The 25,959-nt window shown below is 42.3% G+C and overlaps 1 protein-coding gene across 3 annotated transcripts in view; it reads right to left on the reverse strand.

Moving 5' to 3' along the window:
* The window catches only part of ITPR2 (inositol 1,4,5-trisphosphate receptor type 2), a 268,975-nt gene that overhangs the window by 17,841 nt on the left and 225,175 nt on the right, over positions 1–25,959 (reverse strand). For all 3 annotated transcript variants that reach the window (XM_075051507.1, XM_075051506.1, XM_075051508.1), the window contains 6 exons: positions 24,724–24,888; positions 22,360–22,555; positions 20,200–20,292; positions 15,282–15,409; positions 9,912–10,077; positions 8,479–8,639 (listed from right to left, as the gene is read on the reverse strand). In XM_075051507.1, coding sequence (XP_074907608.1) covers positions 8,479–8,639; positions 9,912–10,077; positions 15,282–15,409; positions 20,200–20,292; positions 22,360–22,555; positions 24,724–24,888 — 909 coding nt within the window. The remainder of the gene's footprint in view (positions 1–8,478; positions 8,640–9,911; positions 10,078–15,281; positions 15,410–20,199; positions 20,293–22,359; positions 22,556–24,723; positions 24,889–25,959) is intronic.

Below are 25,959 nucleotides of genomic sequence, written 5' to 3' on the forward strand. Positions count from 1 at the left end.
ACTTAAAGCCGCTAAAACCTCAAGCTTTTACAATGAGGTACCAAATGAAGCCCACCTTTCCCTTTATTTACCCATACCTCACACATCACCTAGCCAAGCAGGCCAGCTAAACTGTTTACGGCGGACCAAAGAGCTCATTTCTAGAAGATGCAGAGCCCTTGAAGTAGAAGAGAAGATGCTCAGCTCTCTTGTAGAATAGGAGCTTTGTGCAGAGATGCAAAGTCCTCACGTGATGCTAACTTCATGCTTTGAGCAACACACAAATGAGCAGGAAATCAGCTAATTAGGCATGTTACTGTAATTGCTTATTTTATGAAGTGGAGAGGGAGGTGTTCAGCACTTCTATAAGATAATAATGTGGAGGCAAAATTGTACGGAGAGGCAAAAATAGCAATGTACTACCTACAGAAATGAACATTATTTTTGAACAACAGGGAAAGCAACAACAGAAAAATAATTCAATACCTAGCAGCAGGAAAAACAACAATGCTTTCAGTATATTCTGTAAATGTAAAACTGGATAACACTTGGGTATATGAGGGGAGAGGGACCTCCCCTCATATACTCAAGCAGTGGTTGAACCTGTGCAAAGCACAATTCCAGCTGTATTTTAGTGACTCTGTATCACCACTCGGTAGCTCTGAGATCCTCCGTGAATTTGAGGCAGGCTTTGATGCAGAAAAAGGACTTTCTCTGGGACCCGGTGCACTCAAACCGAAGCCCTGAACTCCCCACAGGGCCTGTGTCCATGTGGAAGGACAGAGACACCTGCATTCTCTCTTGCTCTTCTATTTTGAGCACGACAAAAAATGGGAGCAGTAAATCATCTATTTAGGCATATTTCTTTAATTGCTTATTTTATGAAAACCTAACTGCAGACAAAACCAATGTTGTATTTCCTAGGAAATTAGCCTGTCAGAGAGACCTCAGATCTTATTTAGCAGCCGGCTTTTGTGCTCTTGGTATTACTGCCATGGTAAGTAATTACTCATAATGTGACATGCATCGTATCAGTCTTTTAAAAGTAATTAAGAAAAAGTTGCATAGCTTAATGATATGTACATACATCTCATCCTTGCAAGTTTTGCTTTGATAGTATCTGCTAGCTTTTGGAGGAAGGCCAGTTTTAAAAAGTAAAATAAATCAGTCCTAACAATGAGAGCATTATTAGCTTCCCAAAAGTTACAAACTCCATGCCCCACTCCAGCAGAGCATTTGTGTGCACAAGTCCTGCAAGCATTTTCAAGTCTGTGAGTTGCCAGATCAGAAATTTCATGTTGAACTAGAAATTATGATAATGAAGAAGCCTTAAAAATACAGTTTATTTATAGTGAGCCAGTTTAAGAACCGCAGCTCACCGTCCCTGGCAGATTTAGCTGGAGCAGCTGAAGGGGTCACCCCTATCAGCTGTGTGCCCTTTCTCCTTGCTGATATTATCCTACCTATAAAGAGGCAGCAGAATCGGTACTGTGTCCTCTCCTCAACCAGTGCAGTTCAGACTGGCGTGGCTTCGGTGGCCATCAATTTTCACATTAGTACTCTGGGCTGCGAACTGCAGAAGCTCAGGAGTGAACAAACACATCGCTTGTCCTCCCCCCTTTGCTATTGTTGTGGTTAATTGCAACAGAAGGGTATGGTGGACATCTGGGGGAGGAAGCTTCTTAAATTGCCTAGGATGAATCACCAGAGCGCATGTGAAAAACACCCGGAGTGTCTTCCTGACAACCCAAGTGTCCCTTCTGCAGCATTCATGTCACCTTGGATTGACATGTCTCTGGTTTAGGTCATTCTCTCTACCTATACAGTGTTTAGCAATCCTCAGATGTAGTAAGAATACCTATGGACTAGAGATAAAAATTAGCAGGGAATACTTTTGCCTCCAAAATTCAAAAAGCTGATAGGTAACAGAATAGAAAAATCCTGGATGTCAGGACTTTTTTTTTGTCTCCAGAGAAGTTATATTTTAAGAGCTGAGGTCAACAGCCCTCTTAGTACATGGAATTTTATTACATTCTTTGACAAAAATTGACAGCAGTAAAGAACAGCTTGTTCCACAAACCCCACTCCTCCTCGCCCGCCTGCTGTCAGCATGCTCTTCCCCTTTCCGTATGGCACTTTTTCACTGCCTTCACCTCGCCTTGTCTGTGTTTCCTTTGGACCTGCCTCCTCTAGAACCTCCACGTGGTTTGCTCGGGGATGGCCACTGAACACGCTGGATGTCAGGCTGGGGGCGTGCACCGGGATTTGGCATCAGTGAAATGACTTTACGTTCGCTAACTAACCCTGGGACAATCTCTACTGCCCCAAGGTGTGAAAGGACAGGCAGCCAGGTTCTCGACCCACAGCTGTCGGGCTCTGCAGGCTCCGCTTGGCTCACACTTTCGGTGTTTTGACAGCCAGCTACTTCTGCTGAGGTTGGCTAAAATGAAAAAAATCCCTTTGCAGGCCACACACAGGTGTGCCAGGGACTATACGCAAGCAACCCCGGCTCCAGGAGGGAGCTTGTCCCCTGTCCCTGCTGCTACGCTGGGGGGTCACAGCCTCATGGAGTGACTCTGGCCGGGACCTCGCAGCATCACCGCTGAGACCTGAGCCTGGGGAGCAGCTACGTGCTGCCACAGCTCACATCACACCTCTGCTCCGGAGGTGGGAGCCCAGCAAAACGCAGAGCAGTGAGGCAGGAGAGAGAAGGATGCCGAGGGAAAAGGGCTTGCGCTGCCCAGCACACAGCATGGCTCAGAATGACAAGTACCGTGAGACTTCTCAGTGGCTCATTCGGCATTATTCCCAGTGCCGCTTTTGAATTTAATACTGACTTCTGGGTATCTAATAGAAAAGGAAGGCAAAACCATGAGGCCGTAGGTAGGAAGAAGAGAGACAACAGCACCAGCTCAAGAGAGCACTAAACTCAGATCAATTTTCAAACTTCAGTATTTAAAAAAAACCAAACCAAACAACTAGAATTTTTCCAAATGCAGAATGCATTTTCCTCATGACATGGAAATGGCCGTAATATTTGGTAAATACTTTTATTTAATAGTTTAAAACAAAAAATGATGAAAAAAGCTGACACCTTCAAACTATTTGAAATGAATTAGTCAAAATATTTTCTCACATTACCAATAACAGGCCACTGCTGTGACACAAAAGTGCTTTTAAAAGAACTGAATCAGAAAATCACTACTCAGAATTCCAGGCTGGTGTTGCTCAACCTGTTTCTTCTACTTCATCCTTATGTTGATAGGAATTTTGCCTTTGATTCCAGTGGAGGTGTTGGGACCCTGATAGCCTGAAGAGAGACTTAAGATTAGGAATTTGCCTTTCAGGAGGGATACATTTACAGATGAAACAAGATGTACAGGAATACTTTTAAGATACTATCACGGTATAAAAGGCTCATGGTCCCAATGACCGCAGTGGCAAGAGAACAGAACCTTTAATTTCCCACCAAAGAACGCCTTGCTTTAGGGAGATGGTCTAACGCATAGCAGTATCCTTTACTCTTTATGAACATAGGCTGGTTTTAGAGCAGTTTTCAGCTGACTGAGGAGTTATGTAATTGCACCAATTACATCCAATTACATAATTAGAGTAAATAAGTAATAATATAATTAGGTGCTGTAATTATGTAGTTATGACAGGTAGCACTAATGCTGATAAAATCCATTATGAAACTTGCTAAGAACTGTGGACAGGGCACGCGAGAACATAACTTGTAGGGCTTCATTTGCTAAAGTCTTTCATTCTTCCAACAGGCAAAATAATTAATTTAATTACTACGCCAATAGCCTTTTATTTTTGCAAATGAATGGAGACACAAATCATAGGTTAATTCATACCTCTCTGTTTTGCTGCAAAAAAATCAGTAACTAATCACCTACATTTTTTGCCTCCATTTTCTATTTACAGCTACCAAAGCTTAGGTGAAATCTGCATGTACAAATTGCACCTCTGAAAAAAGAAGTCTAAAAATTTGGACGTTAACCTTCACTGTTCCAGTTACTGCATTCAACTGTCTTCTCTGACAAATGGACACAAGGAACACTCAAAGATTGCTGTATCAATGTAATACAAGTTATGTGCATCTCTCTGGGTTTGCTAGGGATGGTATTTCTCGTCCAATGGGTCAGGTAAGAAGTTTCTTTCTGCAGGAATGAAAATTCAATAGGGGAATCATCCATGAAGGTTCTCAGTGCAAATGCAAGGCATGTAGCCACCTTTTCAAAGTTTTTTGGCTATTGTATAATGCCTGTCTGACTTCATAAAAGAGGCCTGGATAACAAACAAATAATAAAACCTACTGCCCTGATTTAATATTCATTAATATTTCACCCGATAACTGATATAAGATAGTGTGCAAGAAGAATGGGCATCACTGAAAGATCTGAAGTGCTTTATTCCCACCAACGTCTCCATAAAGTAACTGTCTGGAAAGCTAGAGGTGTATAAACTGTGTGTTGTTTTACAATACATTTTATGCTTGATGTTTTTTTCTAAAAAGAAAAAAAAAAAAGAAAAAATAATAACTTGCTTTATGAAAGCTGGATAGCTACTGATTACTTCTGTCACTGCTCAGAGCAGTATGCTAAACACTGAAGCAAATACAGAGCTGCTAGGAAAATCAAAATCACAGGGAATATTCGGAGTTTGCAGCTCATGTCCACAGTCCAGAAGAAGAAAGCAGAAGAAGTCCTCTGCCTCAAGGTGTTTTGAGGCCAGAGACATGCAAGATGATGGGAATGCCTTGAAACAAGCCACCCCTGGAACAGAAATACAAGTGAACTTGGAAACATGCAAAAATATTGCCTTTGAATGAGAGCTGTGTACAACATCACCTACAAGTTTCTTTCCCCTTCTTGAACAGGAAAATTGTGAAAGTGAAATTAGATGTGTAAATAATTCCCATCCCTTTTGGCACCCAGCCTTTCAAATAATATTCCAAACCAAGAAAGCCATAGTATTCCTGTTTTTTTCCAGTTGTGCTATCAGCAAGCCTTCAAACCAGATGCTTCACTGTTTGCTGGACAAATGACACATACAAAAGACTAAAAGTCATAATATAGACAGTCATAGTTTTGGGTCCTGATGGGTCTGAGCAGTGGAGAAAAAAGACTATCAGAAATTGCAGATGTTTTCCCTTGTACTTAGTTAATACTGATAATCTTTACAATGTTACTTTTTGCAATATTTTGCAAGACATTACTAGACAAGTACAAATAATAATTGGTTTCTAACTGCAGTTGTAGGGGTAGTGAGGATGATACTTGGAGCTAAACTCTACTTTCTATTAAAGAAGTTACTGCGGCATACTCCAAAATTTTGACCTACGTGTATTTGAGGATGGATCTGAGCCTTGAAGATTCAATTTGGGTAGAAATTTTCTCTCTTAGTAATCCAGCTGTGAAAACACAGAATTTGGGTTTGATCCATTAAAGCTACAGAAGCAGCCATAAAAGGCATACCTAATCATAATAAAAACTAGTAGAGTTAAGAGAACTTTTCCAGGAGTATGATTCATGGAGGTTTTTCAGCCATATTCTGTTTCGCCTGAAATATAAAACCTCATTCCATCTTGTCCCCTTCAAAGAGGTCCTGAGACTGCCCTGTTCTTCAACCACTGTATTTTTATAAATATTTGTCGCATTCCCATACACCCCAATGAGCCTCAATCAGCAATGAGTCAGTTCCACTGGCAAGCCCCAGTTCCCTTGTGAAAGGTTAATTTGTAGTCCGCCTCTTTTGTGCCAGATCCTAACCAGAACTTGGTCTCTAACCAGGGACTTGCTCACCTCTCCCAGCATCACAAGAATGGTTGCTCAGCACATAGTCCATCACAAAGTCTGAACCAGCTGCTCTATCTTCAGGACAAAAACCATACCTCAAGCTTAATTTCTGCATGGTATGTAGCACAACTCACATGCTTGTCATGTAATTTCATTACTATCATGCTGTGTTTGAAACACACGCTACATCAGCTCATACGGCTGGCTGACTGCTGCAAAACTACCTCTGAGTATTCTCCTTTTGACTCTTCTTTTGGTCCTAAGCAAAGCTATATCTCTAAATCTCTTCTTCCAGTTGAATATCATACTTCCAGAATACTCTTCCAGTCAGATTATTTTCTTTCATTTCTTAATATTCCTTGTACCATGTGGCATACAGTAATCTCTCTGGCTCCAAGAGAGAGTCCTTTTTTGTTCACTTACACAGTTCCAATTGCTCCTGCTATGCAGCACTACTATTTCTGTGGCACACCTTCCCTAGATTTTGTACTGGGGAATTTAAACTACACAAAGATACAATTACTAATCCCACACCAGCCACCTGTAGTTTGTTCAAAGATTTGTTTTGCTTTTTTTTAACCCACTCCTCCATTCTGTCTTGCATTCCATGTAAGCTTTACATTTCTAGGTCTGTATCTACCTCTCCCATCATCCAGAACAACCATTAACTTCATATATACCCATGGAAAAAACAAGCCTTCCTTCAGAGGGTTTAATAATCCCAAAATCTGGATTACTAGTAACCACTTAAACCACCAGCATTCTGCCACAGAGGAACAGGGGCTTTGAGAAATCAGTTCAGTGCTTGAGGTCACATGTTTCGGTGCTTTTCCGTTAATATTTTAGATATTCAAACAGGAGTTCCCACCATTAATGCAAACGTAAAACACATTAGTGAATTACATCAGGAAAGTCAAAGCACTGCTGCCACAGGATGAATACACTTACTATGAATATTAATGCATCCCTTGGAATTAAACATTAATACTTAACATACATACTCACAAAGTTCAAAATCATACAAACACTGCAGGGAGAGGAAGAGGAGTAGAGAAGGAATAGACAAATGAGATAAGCCCTAGAGTCTGGTGACATTACTGATTCCACAAATTAAAGTGCATTTCTGAGATAAGCTAAAATATCTTCATGTGTAAGAGGACAACCTGCCACTATGAATAATTTCTTGTAATGGAACAGAGGATACAAGCATTTGTTTTAGTTTTTTGTATCTCGCCCATCATACTGCAGAAGTGTACACCCACTACTGCCTAACAGCATAAACGCCCTGAGCGGGGCAATGAGATTGATGGTTCAAAATTTCCATGGACATAGGCTGTTCATCTGTACCTGAGCACTGAATTCCCATCACCTGCTACACTACCTTCCCATGCAGTGGTAATAGCACTTCAAAAAGCTCCATTTCAGCACAGCATTCAAGGATGCAGTCCTGTCTAAACATGAGCCATTCCACTAATGCAAGTTCTTCAAGGTAAGCTCTGTGTAAGCCTGCGCAGTGGTTGGGAGTCATCTCCTCTAATTTTAGCCAGCTCCCAATTAGGCATCTTGTCTAATCTGATCATTTAGGCTCTCAATGGAGTGAGAGGTGAGTCACCCCAGCTATCCTAGACACCTGTCTTAAGGCAGGATAAATAACCCAGCTTTCTGCACTGACAAGGCAGGGAGCTGGGATCGATTTAAACCAGGTGCCTGACTTGAAGACAGCTGAAGTTAAAGGAGAAGAATCTTCCCTGTGGCTAAACTGATGTCTAAAAGGGCACCCAGCATCTCGCTAGTGAGGCTGGGTAGTATGTATAATCAAAGGCCTGATGAGGGATAACAGAGCAGATACTCTCAATAAGAAATGTGGCTCCAGAAATGCACAAACAGCAAAGCCTGATGCACATTTGATTACGCCCTCCTCTGGGATTCAGACATATGCCAGCTCTGCAACCACAGACCCTGGCACAGGCCCCGAGCTGTGCAATACCTGCCAGGAAGTCCATGGGAAGAAAACGCTGCACCAGAATATCCCAGCAGGTAGGAAGAATTCCTCAAAAACGAAGCCCCAAGCCAGGCAGCCTTGATAATCCATTGCTCTTTCTCACCAGAACAAACCCTCTTTGGTAGCAGGCTGGAAATGAAATGTAATCGAAGATCTCTGCCCCAGTGTCATCAAATTTCTCTTTCTGAATCCAAGTCATACTCTCACTGCTTCACGAGGCAGTTTCTGTAGCTCTTCAAATCCCTGCAGCAGCTCTTCTTGGTCTTTTCAATAGCTTGTTCAGAGCAGTCATAGGAGAAAAGCACTAGCCCTCAACACTGACCCTGCGTTTCACTGTTCAGCAGGAGATGTTATTTTTCTGGACAGCAGCCCAGAGATACTGGACAAAGCCGGAGCAGCAGCAGATGTTATGATGCATGCTCTTCTGCCCCTGGTTTGGCTAATGAGGCAGCAGAACCCACAGAGCATGAGAGCACAAACGCCAAACCAGAGACTGTGGCCTGCGCCTTCATCTTTTTCATTATGTTTAAGACTGGGCTTTGTTGCAGACTGTCTAAGACACGTGAAAAGATCTTTAAAGATACAGATCGATGCCTCCTATTGTTCAGACAGAGGGAAACAGAAAGATATTCTCTGCTCTAGCTCCAAGGAGCATCTCTCAGTTGCATAAAGCATGTGCCCAAATTGACTTACCACAATCATTTGCGCCACGTAGCTCTCCGGGCCAGTGTATTCAGTTGGATCTTTAACTTTCACAAGAACTATAAAGTACAAATAATGCCACATGTTGTGTTCTGACTTTATATGCTCCTCAAACGAAACGGTCTTGTTATCAAATTTGTCTCTCTCCAGTCCTGCAAAAAGACATGAACTTAATGCAGAAAAAGAAACTTCAACATAAAAATACCCAAATCTGTTAAATATGTTAGAGAAAGGAACCTAACTTAATTTAAAGGATCATAAATTTGAAGGATCTTAATTTAAAAGCTATAACCGCATATAGTAACTGCCAGGCAAGAAACACCAGGCCAGAAGGCATTCCTGACAGAATTCTTTCAGCGCAGCGTTTATTCTCTTTTGTGATATTTCCTCTTAATAACAATAACAATATAATAAATATGTTACAGTTTTACAGTGCCTTCTATGCTGAGGGCTATAAAGTGCTTTACAAGTGTTGGCTCTGATGCTTTCTAAACGTATACTGGTAAGCACACAGTGTGCAATCTAGGTCCTGATCTTGCAAAGATTTATGCACATGTTTAGCATCAAGCATATGAATAGTCCCACTTAAGCTGCAGTGGGATTGTTTGTGCGCTTAAACCTAGCTGAGAGGGTGACTTTCTGCAGCTTTTTAGTCACACAGGTTTTACAGAGCTGTAGTCATAAGAATATTTTTTTTCCTGTAAAGGGTCAAAACTCTGAAGAATAATACCACAGTGAGGAAGGACAGGATTCACAAATGTTTGCCTCCGTGTTACAGCCTCCCTCCCTGGATCTCTTGTGGAGCCTTCCACAGACACTAAAGCCGTTGTGCTCTGCACAATGTTCATCCCTGTCAGTACAACCATGGAAACAACACCCAGCCCACAAAAAAGAAGGTATTTCTGAAGTCCCCTAGGGGAGTGAAGGTCTGCCCGTCTTTGTGAGTGCACCTCAAAATAAGCACGACTTATCCGTCAGTTTTGTGGGCACGATTTTATTTAAATCTTTTGTTCCCTGTTTCATTTCACCTTCTGAAACAGCCGGATTTTGCTGTTGTTACCCTTCTGGAATGCACTGTGCTGTGAAATACCAAGCTGTACTTTCATCTGCATCATGCTTTGTGAAATAAAGTCAGCAGCTGCACCATCTCCACTAGTGGTGATGATGCGAGTGTGAGACATGGCTCTTCTCCCTCAGATCCTGGGTGGAGACTGTGAAGCCACCTCTTAGCAAAGTTAGATTTTGACTCCTAAAACAAATCTTTTTCCTACTGAGAGGGAATAAATTTGGAACCAAACTCTGACATTTTTACAGACTTTTCCTGTAGAAGATAACCACCTCTTAGGTCCATGCTTTATTTATTGAGGAATAGTTCATTCTACTCTTTTCCCCATCAAATGTCTCAATAGCTCAGTAACACCTACCACAGATGAAACAGGTTGTCTTTAGTATTTCCTCCTTTTTCTGCTTTTCACTCCTGAGATCGGCAAATGTATCAATGATGACTCCAAAGATTAGGTTTAGAACAATAATTATGACAATGAAGTAAAACAGAAGATCATAAACAACTCGCGCAGCAAACAAGGGCTCCTGAAACAATAATAAGGTTGCAGTGACATAAAAATAGCACACCTCTAAAATATTAAACAACATTTTCACATTAGCTCAAGCAAAGCTACGCATCTTTCTTTTCATACGCCAAATTCTGCTAGCCTTACTCACAGAAATAGAGAGGGACTACCTATGTGACTAAGCAAATAAGATTTGGCTTCATGTGCTCTTATCGCTCTGGGACTCCTGTTGTCCTTTACGTTGTTTCACACAGCACGAAGAAGAGTGTACTGGATGCAGCGTAGATGTATTAGTGTAGCATTCGATTGAAGATAATTACCTTGCCAGTACAGAAACAGGAATATGCAGTTTCTAGTACCCACTGAGAGCAATGACAGCTCTTCTTAATACTGCCTTGTGGCATACAGGGATATGCTTATGGTATGTCCTTGTGGAATATTCCAGACCAATGCCAAGTTTTCACACTGAACAACTGGAAACCAGGGGAGCATGCTTGTGTGATGCCAAGGCTAGACTACTATACTCTGCACCCAACAAGGGCATGTTAATGGTTTTAGCACTGTGCTAATGCAGTCACATGGCTGTAAGCTGGCTCAGAGCAGGCAGACCAAGCAAGTGTCTTTTGGGAACACAACATGCACAGGCACACAACACATACATACACACATGAAGTACTCATACTCCCCATTTCATCACACTCTTGTTTTTAGGTCATAGCTACTTTCCTTCATGCAAAGGTTGGACTGGACTCCCATTGACACCTCTAAAAACAGCAAAGGTGTTCTGTGGCAAACAGGACACGACACTCAGTGTAAGGAGGAGGAACAAAAACTGCAAGTCCTTTTCTTCACCATGATACTGACTTGGAAGGCACTCATGTTCTCGGTTTCCTACACATTCATTAGGGTAACAGTGCTACCCTTTATGAAGTGCTCTAATGTAGTTAGCATTAAATAAGTGGCACTCTAAGTGGCAAGGGTCATTTTCAAGGTCTGTGTTTACAGACTTCATGGGGATAGACTATGGTTACTGTAGAACCTCCTAGTCTAGGAGATAGGACCTAGATTCCTACTACCAGCACAAAGAGCTCTTCTATCCAGACCCGAGTTACTTGTCTCTGGACTTTTGCAAGCCCTGCTGAGATCCTACTTATGAATTTAATCATAGACTCATAGAATTGTAGAATGGTTTGGGTTGGAAGGGACCTTAAAGATCATCTAGTTCCAAACCCCCTGCCATGGGCCAGGACACTTTCCACAGACCAGGTTGCTCCAAGCCCCAGCCAACATGGCCTTGAACATTTCCAGGGATGGGGCATCCACAACCTCTCTGGGCAACCTGTTCCAGTGCCTCACCACCATCACAGTAAAGAACTTCTTCCTTACATCTAATCTAAATCTATCCCCTTTCAGTTTAAAGCCATTACCCCTTGTCCTATCACTACAGGCCCTGCTAAAAAGTCCCCCTCCAGCTTTCTTGCAGACCCCTTTAGGTACTGAAAGGCTGCTATAAGGTGTCCCTCCAGAGCCTTCTCTTCTCCAGGCTGAACAACCCCAACTCTCTCAGCCTGTCTTCACAGGAGAGGTGCTCCAGCCCTCTGATCATCTTTGTGGCATTCCTCTGGACTCACTCCAACAGATCCATGTCCCTCTTATGTTGGGGACCCCAGAGCTGAACGCAGTACTCCAGGTGGGGTCTCATGAGAGCGCAGTAGAGGGGGAGAATCATAGAATCATAGAAATCATAGACTCACCTCCCACAACCTGCTGGTCACACTTCTTTTGATGCAGCCCAGGATGTGATTGGCTTTGTGGGCTGCAGGCACACATTATGTGGTCACGTTGAGCTTCTCATCAACCAACACCCCCAAGTCCTCCTCTGCAGGGCTGCTCTCAATCCATTCTCTGCCCAGCCTGTATTTGTGCTTGGGATTGCCCTGACCCATGTGCAGGACCTTGCACTTGGCCTTGTTGAACTTCATGAGGTTCACACGGGCCCACCTTTCAAGCCCGTCAAGGTCCCTCTGGATGGCATCCCTTCCCTCCAGCGTGTCGACTGCACCACGCAACTTGGTGTCCTCAGCAAATTTGATGAGGGTGCACTTGATCCCACTGTCCATGTTGCCGACAAAGATGTTAAACAGCGCTGGTCCCAATACCGACCCCTGAGGAATGTAACTCGTCACTGCTCTCCACTTGGACATCGAGCTGTTGACTGCAACTCTTTGAGTGCAACCATCCAGCCAATTACTTATCCACCGAGTGGTCTATCCATCAAACACATGTCTCTCCAATTTAGAGACAAGGATGTCATGTGGGACAATGTCAAATGTTTTGCACAAGTCCAGGTAGATGATGTCAGTTGCTCTTCCCTTATCCACCAACGCTGTAACCCCATGGTAGAAGGCCACCAGACTTGTCAGGCATGATTCGCCCCTAGTGAAGCCATGTTGGCTGTCACTAATCACCTCATTTTCCATGTGCCTTAGCATGGTTTCCAGGAGGATCTGCTCCATGATCTTGCTGGGGACAGAGGTGAGACTGACTGGTCTGTAGTTCCCCAGGTCTTCCTTTTTTCCCTTTTTAAAAATGGGGGGGTTGTTTCCCCTTTTCCAGCCAGTGAGAACTTCCCTGGACTGGCATGACTTCTCAAATGTGATGGATAGTGGCTTAGCTGCTTCATCTGCCAGTTCCCTCAGGACCTGCGGATGCATCTTATTGGGTCCCATGGACTTGTGCACCTTCAGGTTCCTTAGATGGTCTTTAACCTGATCTTATCTTACAGCAGGCAGTTCTTCATTCTCCCAGTCCCTGCCTCTGCCTTCTGCGTCTTGGGTGGTGTGGCTGGAGCACTTGCTGGTGAAGACTGAGGCAAAAAAGTTGTTGAGTACCTCGGCCTTCTCCATGTCCCAGGTAACCAGGTGTCCCGGTTTCAGCTGGGATAGAGCTAATTGTCTTCCTAGTAGCTGGTACGGTGCTATGTTTTGAGTTCAGTATGAGAAGAATATTGATAACACACTGATGTTTTCAGTTGTTGATAAGTAATGTTTAGTCTCAAGTCTAGGATTTTTCAGCTTCTCATGCCCAGCCAGTGACAGGACACAGCCAGGACAGCTGACCTAAAGTGGCCAACGGGGTATTCCATACCACGTGACGTCACATCTAGTATATAAACTGGGGGGAGTGGGGGTGGGGGATCACCGCTTGGGGACTAACTGGGCATCGATCAGCGGGTGGTGAGCAATTCCACTGTGCATTATTTGTATATTCCAACCCTTTTATCATTACTGCTGTCATTACATTAGTGTTAGCATTATCATTATTAGTTTCTTCTTTTCTGTTCTATTAAACTGTTCTTATCTCAACCCACGAGTTTTACTTCTTTTCCTGATTTTCTCCCCCATCCCACTGGGTGGGAGGGAGTGAGTGAGCGGCTGCGTGGTGCTTAGTTGCCGGTTGGGGTTAAACGATGACACCAGGTCTCCTGTTTCCTTCCAGAGGGGGCCCACATTTTCCCTAGTCTTCCTTTTATCACCGATGTACCTATAGAAGCTTTTCTTGTTGCCCTTGATGTCGCTGGCCAGATTTAATTCTATCAGGGCTTTAGCTTTCCTAACCTGATCCCTGGCAGCTCGGACAATTTCTCTGTATTCCTCCCAGGCTACCTGTCCTTGCTTTCACCATCTGTAGGCTTCCTTTTCGTGTTTGGGTTTGTCCAGAAGCTCCTTGGTCATCCACACAGGCCTCCTGGCGTTTTTGCCTCTCTGTTGGGATGCATCGCTCCTGAGCTTGGAGGAGGTGATCCTTGAATATTAACCAGCTTTCTTGGGCCCCTCTTCCCTCCAGGGCTTTATCCCATGGTACTCTACCAAGCACATCCCTGAAGAGGCGCAAGTCTGCAGTCCTGAAATTCAGGGTAGCAAGCTTGCTGTGTGCCTTCCTTACTGCCCTAAGGATCTTGAACTCCATCACTTCATGGTCACTGCAGCCAAGGCTGCCCTTGAGCTTCACATTCCCCACCAGCCCCTCCTTGTTGGTGAGAACAAGGTCCAGCATAGCACCTCTCCTCATTGGTTCCTCTATCACTTGGAGAAGGAGGTTGTCATCAACGCATTCCAGGAACCTCCTGCATTGCTTATGCCCTGCCGTGTTGTCCCTCCAACAGATACTGGGGTGGCTGAAGTCCCCCATGAGGACCAGGGCTTGTGAACGTGAGGCTGCCCCTATCTGTCTATGGAGGGCCTCATCCTCTCGGTCTTTCTGGTCAGGTGGCCTGTAGCAGATGCCCACTATAATGTCACCTGTCCCTGCCCTCCCTTTAATCCTGACCCATAAGCTCTCGGTCAGTTCCTCATCCATCCCCAGGTGGAGCTCCATGCTCTCCAGCTGGTCATTGACATGGAGGGCAACACTCCCTCCTTGTCTCCCCTGCCTGTCCTTCCCAAAAAGCCTGTATCCTTCCATTCCAACATGCCAGTCATAGGAGCCATCCCACCACTTCTCTGTGATGCCAATAAGCTCACAGCCCTGCAGGTGCCCATACGTCTCTAATTCCTCTTGTTTATTCCCCAATCCTTGTGTAATCATGTGGCTTACCAAGCAGTGTTGCTAGACTGCCTTTATTTATGATGTTGTTTTTTAACTTAAATAAAAATGCATAAACCCACCCAAATATTAAGAGTAGTCCTTATATTAACTGAATTTTGGAGGAAACTTCTGGAAGAGGACATATACCATGATATATGAAAATTCTGTTTTGACTTCGATGCTAGTTGAGTACAAGTAAACAATAGGACCTATTCCAGGGCAGATGCCATGCTGAATTTCAGCTAAAAATACACCCTATGTACTACAGTGGAGAGTCTTGACATATACTCATCAATCAATCCCTTTCGAAAGTTTGCATTTATAATTCATAGCGTGATAGAAGAGTGATCCAATCCAGCAACACTTCTTAGCAGTGCTTGGAACGTTATAATATGTTCCAGTTTTCCAGAAGGGGTAAACTACTACCTAGAGTTCCTTTCTTCAAGTATCATCATCACACCAAGCTTAGCTCTTCCCATTAAATACTCCATCTGGGATGTAAAAATTACATGGATAAATCAACTGTGTGACATTAGAGGAGACTAGATACAAACACTGTCTATAACCTCCAAAAATTGACTTTGGCATTCATGAGATGCACAGGGAGTAATGCATTTCCTCAGCCAAAACACTTACATCTTTGGAAGGCTTTCTGAGCACGTCTCCCACACCACCACCATTTCGCAGGCCTTGGTTTAATACGGTCACAATGCACATTAGCAGGGTGTCACAGGTCCTTTCTATTCCATCCTCCTCCTCTTCACCTGCAAACAGGAGAGCAGCAGCTTTACGAACCACAGCATCAAATGATCACTCATCAAAGCAAGCCACAATTCTGCATTAGAGAAAGCAACTGCAATACACATCTGCCTTTCATATTCTTCAGCTAGAATTTCACTGATCGTTCCTATCCATTTGCACATCACTGCTGGTGACATACTTAGGCACATCAGGCATACTTAGCCTGGAGAGAGACAGAGAAAATCCCAAGCAGTTCTCCCACCAGTAACTCAGTTAATGACCCAGAGCTGCCATCTCTGTTCACAGGAGTACCCCTTTTCCTTGCAAGTACTCCCACTGGTTTCAGTATGACTGCTTTTTCAGTGGGCCTCCTAAGTGCGCAGCTGACACATAGAGGAGAAGCAATATAAACACAGAATTAGAAGCACATTCATAAAAGGATTGTCTTCCTGTGAAATCATTCCTCTACCTACTCATGTACAAGCCAAGTCATGTTAGCATTTCAAATCATTAAGGAGGGGCTGGCTTTTATATGAGTAAGTCTGTCCATGATCTTTCCACTAGCACACGTGCCCAGGCTCAGGTCTGATATACATTAAATGAAAGACTCTCCCTGACCTCAGCTTGAAAACTTGGATTCTATTCTTATCTCTGCTGCAGAGCTGCTGCGTGGTTTTGGCCGAGCCACAGAGGGTACTATTGTGCAGGAGATATTTGAACGTGCAGAGGAGCTGGGCTGGAACACCAGTCCCCGACGGGACTTCGTCCGCCTCGGCCAGAATTCCTCCCACCACGCACTCACCCCCATGCTGCGGCTGCATCAACAGCCTCCTTTTGAAGAGCCCTGCTTGAGTTGTTCCCTGTGTCCTGCTGACTTGCACTGAAGGGTCAGGACTGTGACTGCCGTTTCTCCTGCCTTCCCTTCTCTTTAGGGATACGTTTGCTTAAGTGGTGAAGGCAGCGATTCTCACTTGGTTTGCTTCATGCACTTATTGTAACATAGTTTAATAAACAACAACATCCTGCTGCGACAGTTAACTGAAACAGCATATTTAACAGCTCCAAAACCACCACATCTGGGGCACCGAGATAGACTTTGATAAATTGAATTGACTGAAAGCACTCACATTACAGACAAGCAATTTGGATTTAAAACATGGGTTCCCAAATTGTGGTGTATGCATCACGATTGGTATTTGCAGAACAGAGCTGGTATCCGCTGCTTTTGCCACCACTGCTTTTGCTACACAAGCAAATTAAATGAGAAAGAATTCCCCACTTAAGGAACTTGAGCAAAAAGAAAAGCAAAGCAGATATCAGGATAAATTTCCCTGTTAAACTATATGGTCATTACAGACATTACTACCACTAATAACTCCAGATTTAAAAAATAACTGCTTAAATATTGGAACTGAAAGTATTGAAACAATAAACCTTTTTTTTTCTGTCACATCTGGAAATTTTTTACTAGCAGTGATCTTAGTCATACTAACTAATCTCCTTTGCTTTTGCATCCTGCCTTTACCTCCTCCTTCTGAACATTACTCCGTCATTTTTTTTGGACCTAATATCTGTGCTTGAGATGATGACCATCCACAAGATAAACTAAAAGCCTTTATAAAAGCCATGGCTTCATTTCATTTAGGTAGCTACAGAACAAGATTTTCAATGTTCACAAGATCAGGGACAGGTGCTGGAAACAGCAGATGATCAGATTCTGGTGAAGGGTGAGGATAAATCAGGGTTGAGAACTGGAAGCTGCAACGTAAGAGAGTGTTACCTACTAGAAACCCTAACTTACAACTCTCCATGTCCACTGAGACAAAAATTCAGAGGAAGCCCATGCTTCAGAGAGATGCAAGATACCACTCATCAGCTGACTGGCACATCTTGCAACACAGAGAATCAGCATCCTACATTGCACTCAGAAGAGCAAGCTCGGGTTGCACAATCTTTGCCAGAGAATCAGACAGCCGACAGCCCAAAGTTGGCAGAAACCTCCAGTGCAGTAATGTAGGCTATGGGGAGTGTACAGACGTCCATTTGTCTACTCTACTTCCACTCCCAGATGTGGAGCAACAAGAGCTACCTTCAATCTAGGAGCCAGATAACCCTACAAGCACACGTTCTGCCTCTGTTTGTTTGCCCTGGTGCTCGGCAGCACTCATAACCCAGACTCAGCCCCTGTCGACACAGACTATGCCCATGCTACCAAAAGGAGTGGATCTGTAGAGTGAATTGTTGGTAAGGACCCAATATCGACACTAATTGAGGTTCAGTGGGTTTTACTTGCAACCAGCTCCAGTCTGGTGAGTGGCCCATTAGTGGCTAGACAGCATTAGGTAGGCTGTCTTCTGATTAAGTTTAATTCAAAGGTAATGCAGGTTAAGCACTAAGATCACCCCACAATGTTAATCACAGGACAGTAAGCAGGATGATAGGAAGATTTACTTCAAAAATCCTCATCTGATGGCCCACAGCTACCTGGCTTCTGGGCCTGATCTCCAATGCAAGCACGGGCAGGGGAGACACACAAGTGCCCATATGGATCTAGCTGAACTTGCACAGAGCAGTACCAGGCCTGGGAGTGGAATGAGTCTTTGAAAATGTCCCCTTTTACAAACAGATACCTGTGCACCTTTCTAGCACAGGTCTTTATGGGCTACAGAGCACAAAGAGCCACGTACTGTAGGATGTGAAGTTCCTTCAAGTGATTAAACACTTCACCAGGCAAAGACTTAAGTGATATGGAAATGCTTTTGGAGTGAAGAGCAGGAGACTCCGAGGGAGATGAGACAAAGTATTTTTATGCTGACAGCTCAGTGCTGCAGTGAGGAAGCAGGCTGCAGACAGGGGATGCTCTCTGAGCGGAGCGGACTGGCTCCCCGTGAACTCCTTGCCAGCATGAGCAATGACTGAGCACACGCTCAACCAGTGAAACCCAAGGAAGAAGCAGAGCCTTATCAGAACAAATGATCAGCAGTGATCTGATCTGAAAAGCAACATATTTATGTCTTTACTCTGGACCTGAGATGCCATTGAGAACATTTTATGTTTCCTACAGACAGCTGTGGACTTCTTCATGCTGCTACAATGGGAATCTCACCAAATCTCAGGCCTTTGCATTCCACCACGCTCACGCTTTTGCCAGAAGGGATATCTGTCCCAGGAGAAGACAGAAGGTAGAGCACTACTTTTTGACAGATGATTCACTGGCTAGGATGAGCAAAACCGTTCTTGCTGAATGTTGGGTTTTTAATGTTACTGGATAAATAAAACTTCTCCAAGATTAAGTGATAGTGCAGTTAGACGTTTTGCACAGCCTTCTTTCATTATTGTTTAATTTTAAAGAAACAGTATCCAAACAATAAGAAATGTGAGATTTCTATCATTTAAAGAGCTTGGCAAAAGCCACACTGCGTCTCTTTTGACTGATTGATTACTCTTTGAATGCAGCAGCTTTGCCAATAGCTCTTAGACTGTTTTCTCCATCTAGTCAGACAGCTTCCCATGTTGTTTATGAAGCCTGTTTACACACCAGCTGGGGAGAAAAAGCCTACTTTTATAGCCCTCTCCCTGAAGCCCTTGATCCTCAAAACTCAAAAATTAGCAGTGGAAGAATAAAGCTTTTGAAACAGCATTATACTGGAACACAGGATAGGAAGGGGCTGCTTATGTCCTCACTTTCAGCCCTCAGCAACCACAGGCAACTGTGGCAATAAATATTTCAAGACTGTAGACCATCCACTGTGCACATACCCACACTGCAAAGGCCACAACACACTAAACCAAAATGAACATCTATAGTGAAAGACCAACTACCACAACTAGACTGTGCCACAGGAAGAGAGTAGGAGAGGGAGAGAGAGGAGCACCACCACCAAAGCTCCCTGTCTAGCAGTGCATTTGGCCAACAAAACTCCCAAGTGACCCTGTAGCCTCAAACTACAGAAGAGGACAAAGCACTCTGTCAACTTGATCTAGGAAAAATTCCCTCCTGACCCAATACCTGGTAACTGGTATCTGGTAACTGCCCCAGAAGGACACACTGGTCAGACCTTTTATTTTAACTGAGCATATTTAAAGTTGACAGAGTCCTTCTGACATACAGATAAGATTCATAATGCAGATATCAAAGTAAAACCAGGTGGACTCATCTGCTGAACCAGAGCAATTAAGCTCTTCACTTGCCACAAGCCCAAAGCAACACAACTTAATCTACTGCAAGAGAGGCTTGCAACAATCTGCATTTCCTTGCATTTGCCACAAGCTAAGAATGCACAGATAGACTGCTGCCTGTGCTTAGCTGAGCCACAGTAACTCATTAAGACATGGTAACTTGACCCTGGATCTGGGCTCTTAGGTCTTCTGGCTACACCACAACCTTGGCCTAGATGCATGTAAAAAGTATAGACAAAAGCTTGCTGATATATGCTACGCCATTAAAATCAACTTACGTGGTCCTAAACGGATCTAATAGTGGCTCACTGTGTGCAGGTGAGGATGCTGCAGATAAGCAGCAAGCTTTTTCTTTCAGCAAAGTCAGTTGGAAATAAGCAACCTGTACATTCAAGCATAGTGATTTGACAAGCTCTTTTAATTACAAAATTAATGTCACTGCAATTGCAAATCAGGTGTGGGAAGCACTCGCATTAAAGGCAAGTTGCCAACTAAGCTTCAAGCCTTGCAGAAGTTGAGCACTTCCGACTTACAACAATGATCATCACTTCTCACACTAGAAGTCTCCTCAATAGTAACACACAAATCCCTCAGTTCTAATTGATCATCAGTCTGGGGTAACTTTTGTACTAACCTGAGTTAATAACTGGGATGCTTGTGGAACAGTTCTCTTTTGCACAGGCTCCCATCATTGATGTGAGGGTTGTAGTGGGGACTTCACCAATACCTGTGGAAAAAGCAGGATATTGACAAAAAGACAGATACTACATTGATACTAAGTTTTAAATCACTATTTTCTAGAAGCGAATCACTGAGTTGAAAAGTTGAGAAGAAAAAGCAGAACAAATTATACCACCAATTCCTCCTTCCTCAAACAGTCTGCCTCAACAGCTCAAAGCAATCACAAGGAACAAAAACACAGTTTTATATTTACTGTATATCACAGCTATTCCCATTTCATCTCCTGAAATTAATGAATCTACATCAAATGCTGTTACTTCTGGATAGAACGAAATATATTCAAAGCAAGAAACAACTGTCAGATATGAAAATAATGTCAGTTTTAAAACCATTAGATAAATTATTCACAAAAGCTGACAAGAAGGACACCAAGCTGATGTTCAGTTATCCTGAATGTAGAATACTTAAGAGTTTTCAAGGATTATAACACAGTTTGGTACTCATTTGTAAATATGTATGGGTTTGTGTAAAACACTAATTTAACATTCCCAAAGTGGGTAAATGTGTACATCAGCTTGATTTTATCAAACCAATTTTATCTTGTGCATCTTCAACAATTTTCTGCATTTCAAATCAGAGATACAAAAAGGTTTAAGGAGAAAAAAAATGAAGGTAAAATCATACAACAAAAGTAACAATCTAATACAATCTGTGCAACACACGCTCTGACTTTCTGTTTGTACTACTTTATAAAGAAACAATTTGAAGCACTTGTCTTAAGATGCATAATGTTCCATCAGTATATAGTCAGCATATTTTCCTGATGAGATTTTGATCAGGAATGGCAATGTATAAAGCCAGCAAGAATATACCCACACCACAAAAAGCTGCCGAGAACCCAACAGAAGAAACCCAAACACACAGGAACTGCTGCACTGGACCAGACCAGTGCTGTGTGCAGCCTCATATCCGTTCTTCTAAGATGGTCACAATTACCTTTCAAAGTGAAACTTCATATCATAAGTTCTGTCCCAAAAATGCATGGTAAGTCAAATATAAGCCAACTTAGCCCTTTTAAGATGATCAGTGGCAAAAAAGCAAGGTGTGTTAGAGAAATCTGTCAGGTTCCTTTGTTTTTCATATCGTATCAAAATAACTACGAGTCCACCATGCCGCCGGTCTTGAATGACCTTTCCCTTGTTTGTGTGCTTTAGATCCTGAAATAACAAATTTAGGAAAAGGCTGGCAAACACTGAGTGCACACAGTCCAGGGTGGATTCCACTAGTTGTTCTGTCCTTATGTACAGGTCTGAAGAGCTCAGCATTTGGGAAAACCATGTCTCTAGGAATTTAATCACAGGCTATTCTTGGGTATTTCTCTGCAGACAGTTACTTCTCTGCCCGTGCTCCCAGCATGCTGGTTGGCAGCATATACAGAGATCTCAACAGACCAGATCTGTTTTTTTCTAGCAAAGCAAGTTTGTAACTCTCTATTCACATTGGTAAAATCTCTCATTCCAGAAAGCTGAAATCCTGGCCTTTTTAAAACTGGTTAAAAACCTCCCAATGATTTTACTGAAGCCAGGATTATACACTAATGGTAATGTTCATGAAATACATGCTGAATTTAAAAGATGCGCCAGGAAACTTCCTATCACTAGAAGTGTGGATTCCGTAATAGATTTCTGCTGGATGAAGTTTAAAAAGTAATCAAATACATCTATTGAACACGTTAAGATCACATGCCTCATACAGTACACAGAAAATACTATGAGCTGGTTTCAAGGTGGGATGAGAACCAATAGAATCCACTTTTAGCTGCTCTTCCAAATACTTAGGAATAGGTATTTTTTTTTAATATTAGCACAAGTTTGAAAAGAAAACATAATAAATCAAATGTGTTAGATTTTAGTATTTCAACAGATAAGCCTAGTCTAAAACAACCCTACATACATTAAATTTTACTCAGAGACTTAATTGAGTTCTAAGGTATATAGAATTAGTTCCGCTCTCACAGATACAAATAAAGAAATTTAATTTCCTTATATGAAAGTTAGGTTAGGCAGACAGAAAAGGTATATGTGGGAAGCAAATTTTAATATAAAATCAATACCTGCAACAGGGGTCCTGATTTTCAACCTGTCAACCTCCATGATAAAGTCATCTTTCAAGAAGAGGAACCCAATGATGGAGAAGAGATAAACTAGGATGAGTGCTAGCACTGCAGTGAGGATAATGGAACGACCATTCCGGGTAACACTTTTAATCACATTTAGCAATGTCTCTTCTCTGTACACCAGATCAAACAGCTGGGAAAAGCATAGAGTAGAGGAAAAATGAATACAAATGAGGCAATACAGAGATGCTACATAGGAAAACAGCCTCAACTACTGAAACATACATCTAGCCATGTTCTAAATTCTCAGCTTCATAAACACACAATTCACATTGATTTCAGTGGGAGCTGGGCATGCTTATAGGAGGAGAAAATCTAGCACAGAACTTTAAATTTTAAGATAGATTATAGCAAAATCCAAAGTCACAAAGTATATATGAGCCTGATCCAGACGTGGGTAATGGTTACTAACAAGATCCATTGCTTCCCTGTGTTCAAAACCAGGCTAGATTAAAATTAAAAACCAGTGTCTTCTTACTATGGATCTATATCTACAAATTAATTTTTCATGTTATCTCCCATCTGATAAACATGCATGGGCTGCAACTCAAAAATGCACTCATGCATATAAGTAATTACATGTCTGTAAACTGTTTCTTTGAGCTCATGGCATCATTTAAAAGTCACTCACATGTACAAGGATCAGGGCCATCTCTTTTTGGGACAAAACTAAATTCATTGTACTGTTTGTATAAAACTAGAAACTTCTATTCTTCTTTACCCTGCACTATATGCTTTCCTGGTATTTAACTTTAAAGAAAAGCACACATTAAGATAATATTGCTTTAAATGTCAAAGGCCTAAAATCGCAATTAAACGTGACGAGCTTTTCAAGAAACTATAGGTTTTCTTCTCTTACAATTCTATTGATGTTCTATAGTGCTTTCGACCTTATCTATAATGTATGTATTTCCACTTCAAAACACTCAGATTACAGATATAAAGTGACACACTATGATTTATCAAAATGGTCCACAGAAGAAGGTATGAGCCACAATTCACAAGATCTGAAATCTACAGCCTTGTGAAAGGATTAATAATGAAGGAAGAATGAAGGAAGACAGTTATCATTCATTCCATACAAGACAAAGCTTAAAATGAGGAACAAATATGAGAGTTTAGAATATATCCACTACAAAGTGAACACCTGGAAGGAACTTGGGAACATGAACAATTAAAACATCCATGAATCATGGACACTGGTCAACAGCAGTCACTGAAAAAAGTAAGTACATAAAATGTTTCTTAAACTACTTGGCACTTTGGAAAGTATTTTAAGGTAGAGATCACCTTACTCATTGAAGGAATAACAGATAATTTGCTGTGCATTTTTTAAGCGGAAGAGTTACATCCATTTGAAAAAGGTCCTGCAGCTACAGCCACAAAATCTTGGCTCCTTTGAAATATGCCCAAACTTTGAAGCTGACTTTAAAGTCAAGATCTGGAAAACCTGACTTCAACGGGAGTTCTACCAGCGTAAGGACTGAACCCCTGAAAATTTTAGTGTGCTTGACACACCTCTGTGAAATGCTGGGAGTTCACCACTATTCAGGAAACTGAGAAAAATACAACAACAGGAAAGCGAACCCATGTAAATGACCACAATTTAGTCAGTCTCCCTACAAGTTTCAAACGTTCCCGTATGAAGCAAAAGGATTAGAAAACAAGAGCAGTGAAACACCTTTTACTGCTATTCAGCATGAAGGGAGCAGTTAGCTGAGTTTAGCATAATTCTGTATGATTCATTTTCATTGCACCTGTATCATATTATAAAAAGGCATTCCATCTGGGTAATGGCAACAAAAGAAAATGAAGTGGGATACATTTAAAGTGATGAATCTTCCTGCTACACCAGAGGCATGCCATCCCCATTTCCCAAGTAATTTTTTTTTAATTTATTAGGGCTGCAAGATGAACTGAGGAATGGGATTCTTTGGTATAGGTATGACGCATACACCAGTGGACAACTCCTGTCCCACAGAGATTATGACTGACACAAGATCCAGGAAGAACGGACACAGAATATAAGTATGCTGGGGAAGGGTGGGAGCAAGGAGTGGGCTGTATGATGATCGTCTGAAAAAAAAAGAGGCAAACTTTCAACTCTAAAACAGATAAAATAAGTCCTAACAGAAACAGGTTCTAATGAAAACAGCAGCTCCTAAGAGGCAGCAACACAACGGCATGCTAAAAATACACATGATTTGGCTTGATTGTCAGGAAGAAATTGAAGACAGCTGCACGGGTAACGGTATTTTCTATTTTTGCAAAGTTTTCCCCTCCACAGAAGCATATACTTACCAGGAAACTATAGAAGAATTCGTGCACGCAGAGGCCCAGCATGCAGACCAGGACGTATGCTACATGATAGAGAAAAGCCATGTCCATGATGACCGCTCTGTAGCCACGGGTGAAAGTTCCACGGTTCCCAACAAAGCTCACCAGAAACACTATTTTGTTACAAAGCTGTGGGAGGCAAGAAAGGCTAGGTTTATTCCATCAGAAAAATCCTGTTATTTATTGTTTGCATTGCTGTAGCGTGCAAAAAGTCTAGATAGGTTGCTTTGACTAAATGCACAACTTTTATATAGCTGGAGTGAGATGAGAGAAATCCAGCTCCCAAGGTACACTGGGAATGAGCCCATGAGAGTAAGTGGAAGTACGTCACCCCTCTAACACTGCATTGCGCCTCATTACATTGTGATTTATTTCTATAACATTAGTGAGTAGGTAGGGTGGGATTAATGTCATAAGGCATTAAAAAAACAACTGGGGAGTGAATTCCTAACAATTTTGAGTTTAGACCTGAGATTATGTAAGAGCAGCAAGGCATGCCACTACAAACAGAACAATAGTAACACAACAGAAAGTGTGTGGGGTGCGTGTGAGATCTACTATTTCCTTCAGATCATGTTTTTCAATATGAAAATCCCTAAAAAAAAGAATACTGTGGGCATTTTTGAAGTATAGCATTTAAGCAACAGCATCAGATTCTTCATTGCTCCTGAGCTCTGCCTGCATGCGAACAGCAGTGCAGAAGTAAATACGAAAGGGGCTATCTTCATCTGTTGGGTAGTCCAGGACAAGCAATGAGGACTCAACGTATTTTTTTCTTTCACAAATTTGACATGGGCAAGTGCTGCCTACCTGGCTTTACCTTTGACTATATGTCTGGGTAGTTAAGTATGTGAAATTCTCACAGAACCGGTGGCAAATAGCCCAATACTTTGTGCTAAGGTGAATTAGAGCTGCAGCGGTCAGGCAGAAATCTAAATAGATGACTTGTGAGCATGACTGTCTATCTTACCAAGCTCAGTAAACATGCAAACTTATTCATGTCTAAGTTAGGAGATCTGGCAAAGGGCTGAAAGAATTTTTAATTTTGAAAACTTTATTCTTGTCAAAAATATATTTAAGCTCACAGAAACATCTCACAAACTTGCGTTAATATTGCTGAGCGTATTAGTAGTGAAAATTTTTCTTTTAACATGAGAAACTGTAAATTTGATTGCCCTTATCCAGCAATTTTTCTTTAAA

This window comes from Buteo buteo, chromosome 19, assembly GCF_964188355.1.
Source record: "Buteo buteo chromosome 19, bButBut1.hap1.1, whole genome shotgun sequence".
Taxonomy (NCBI): Eukaryota; Metazoa; Chordata; class Aves; order Accipitriformes; family Accipitridae; genus Buteo; species Buteo buteo.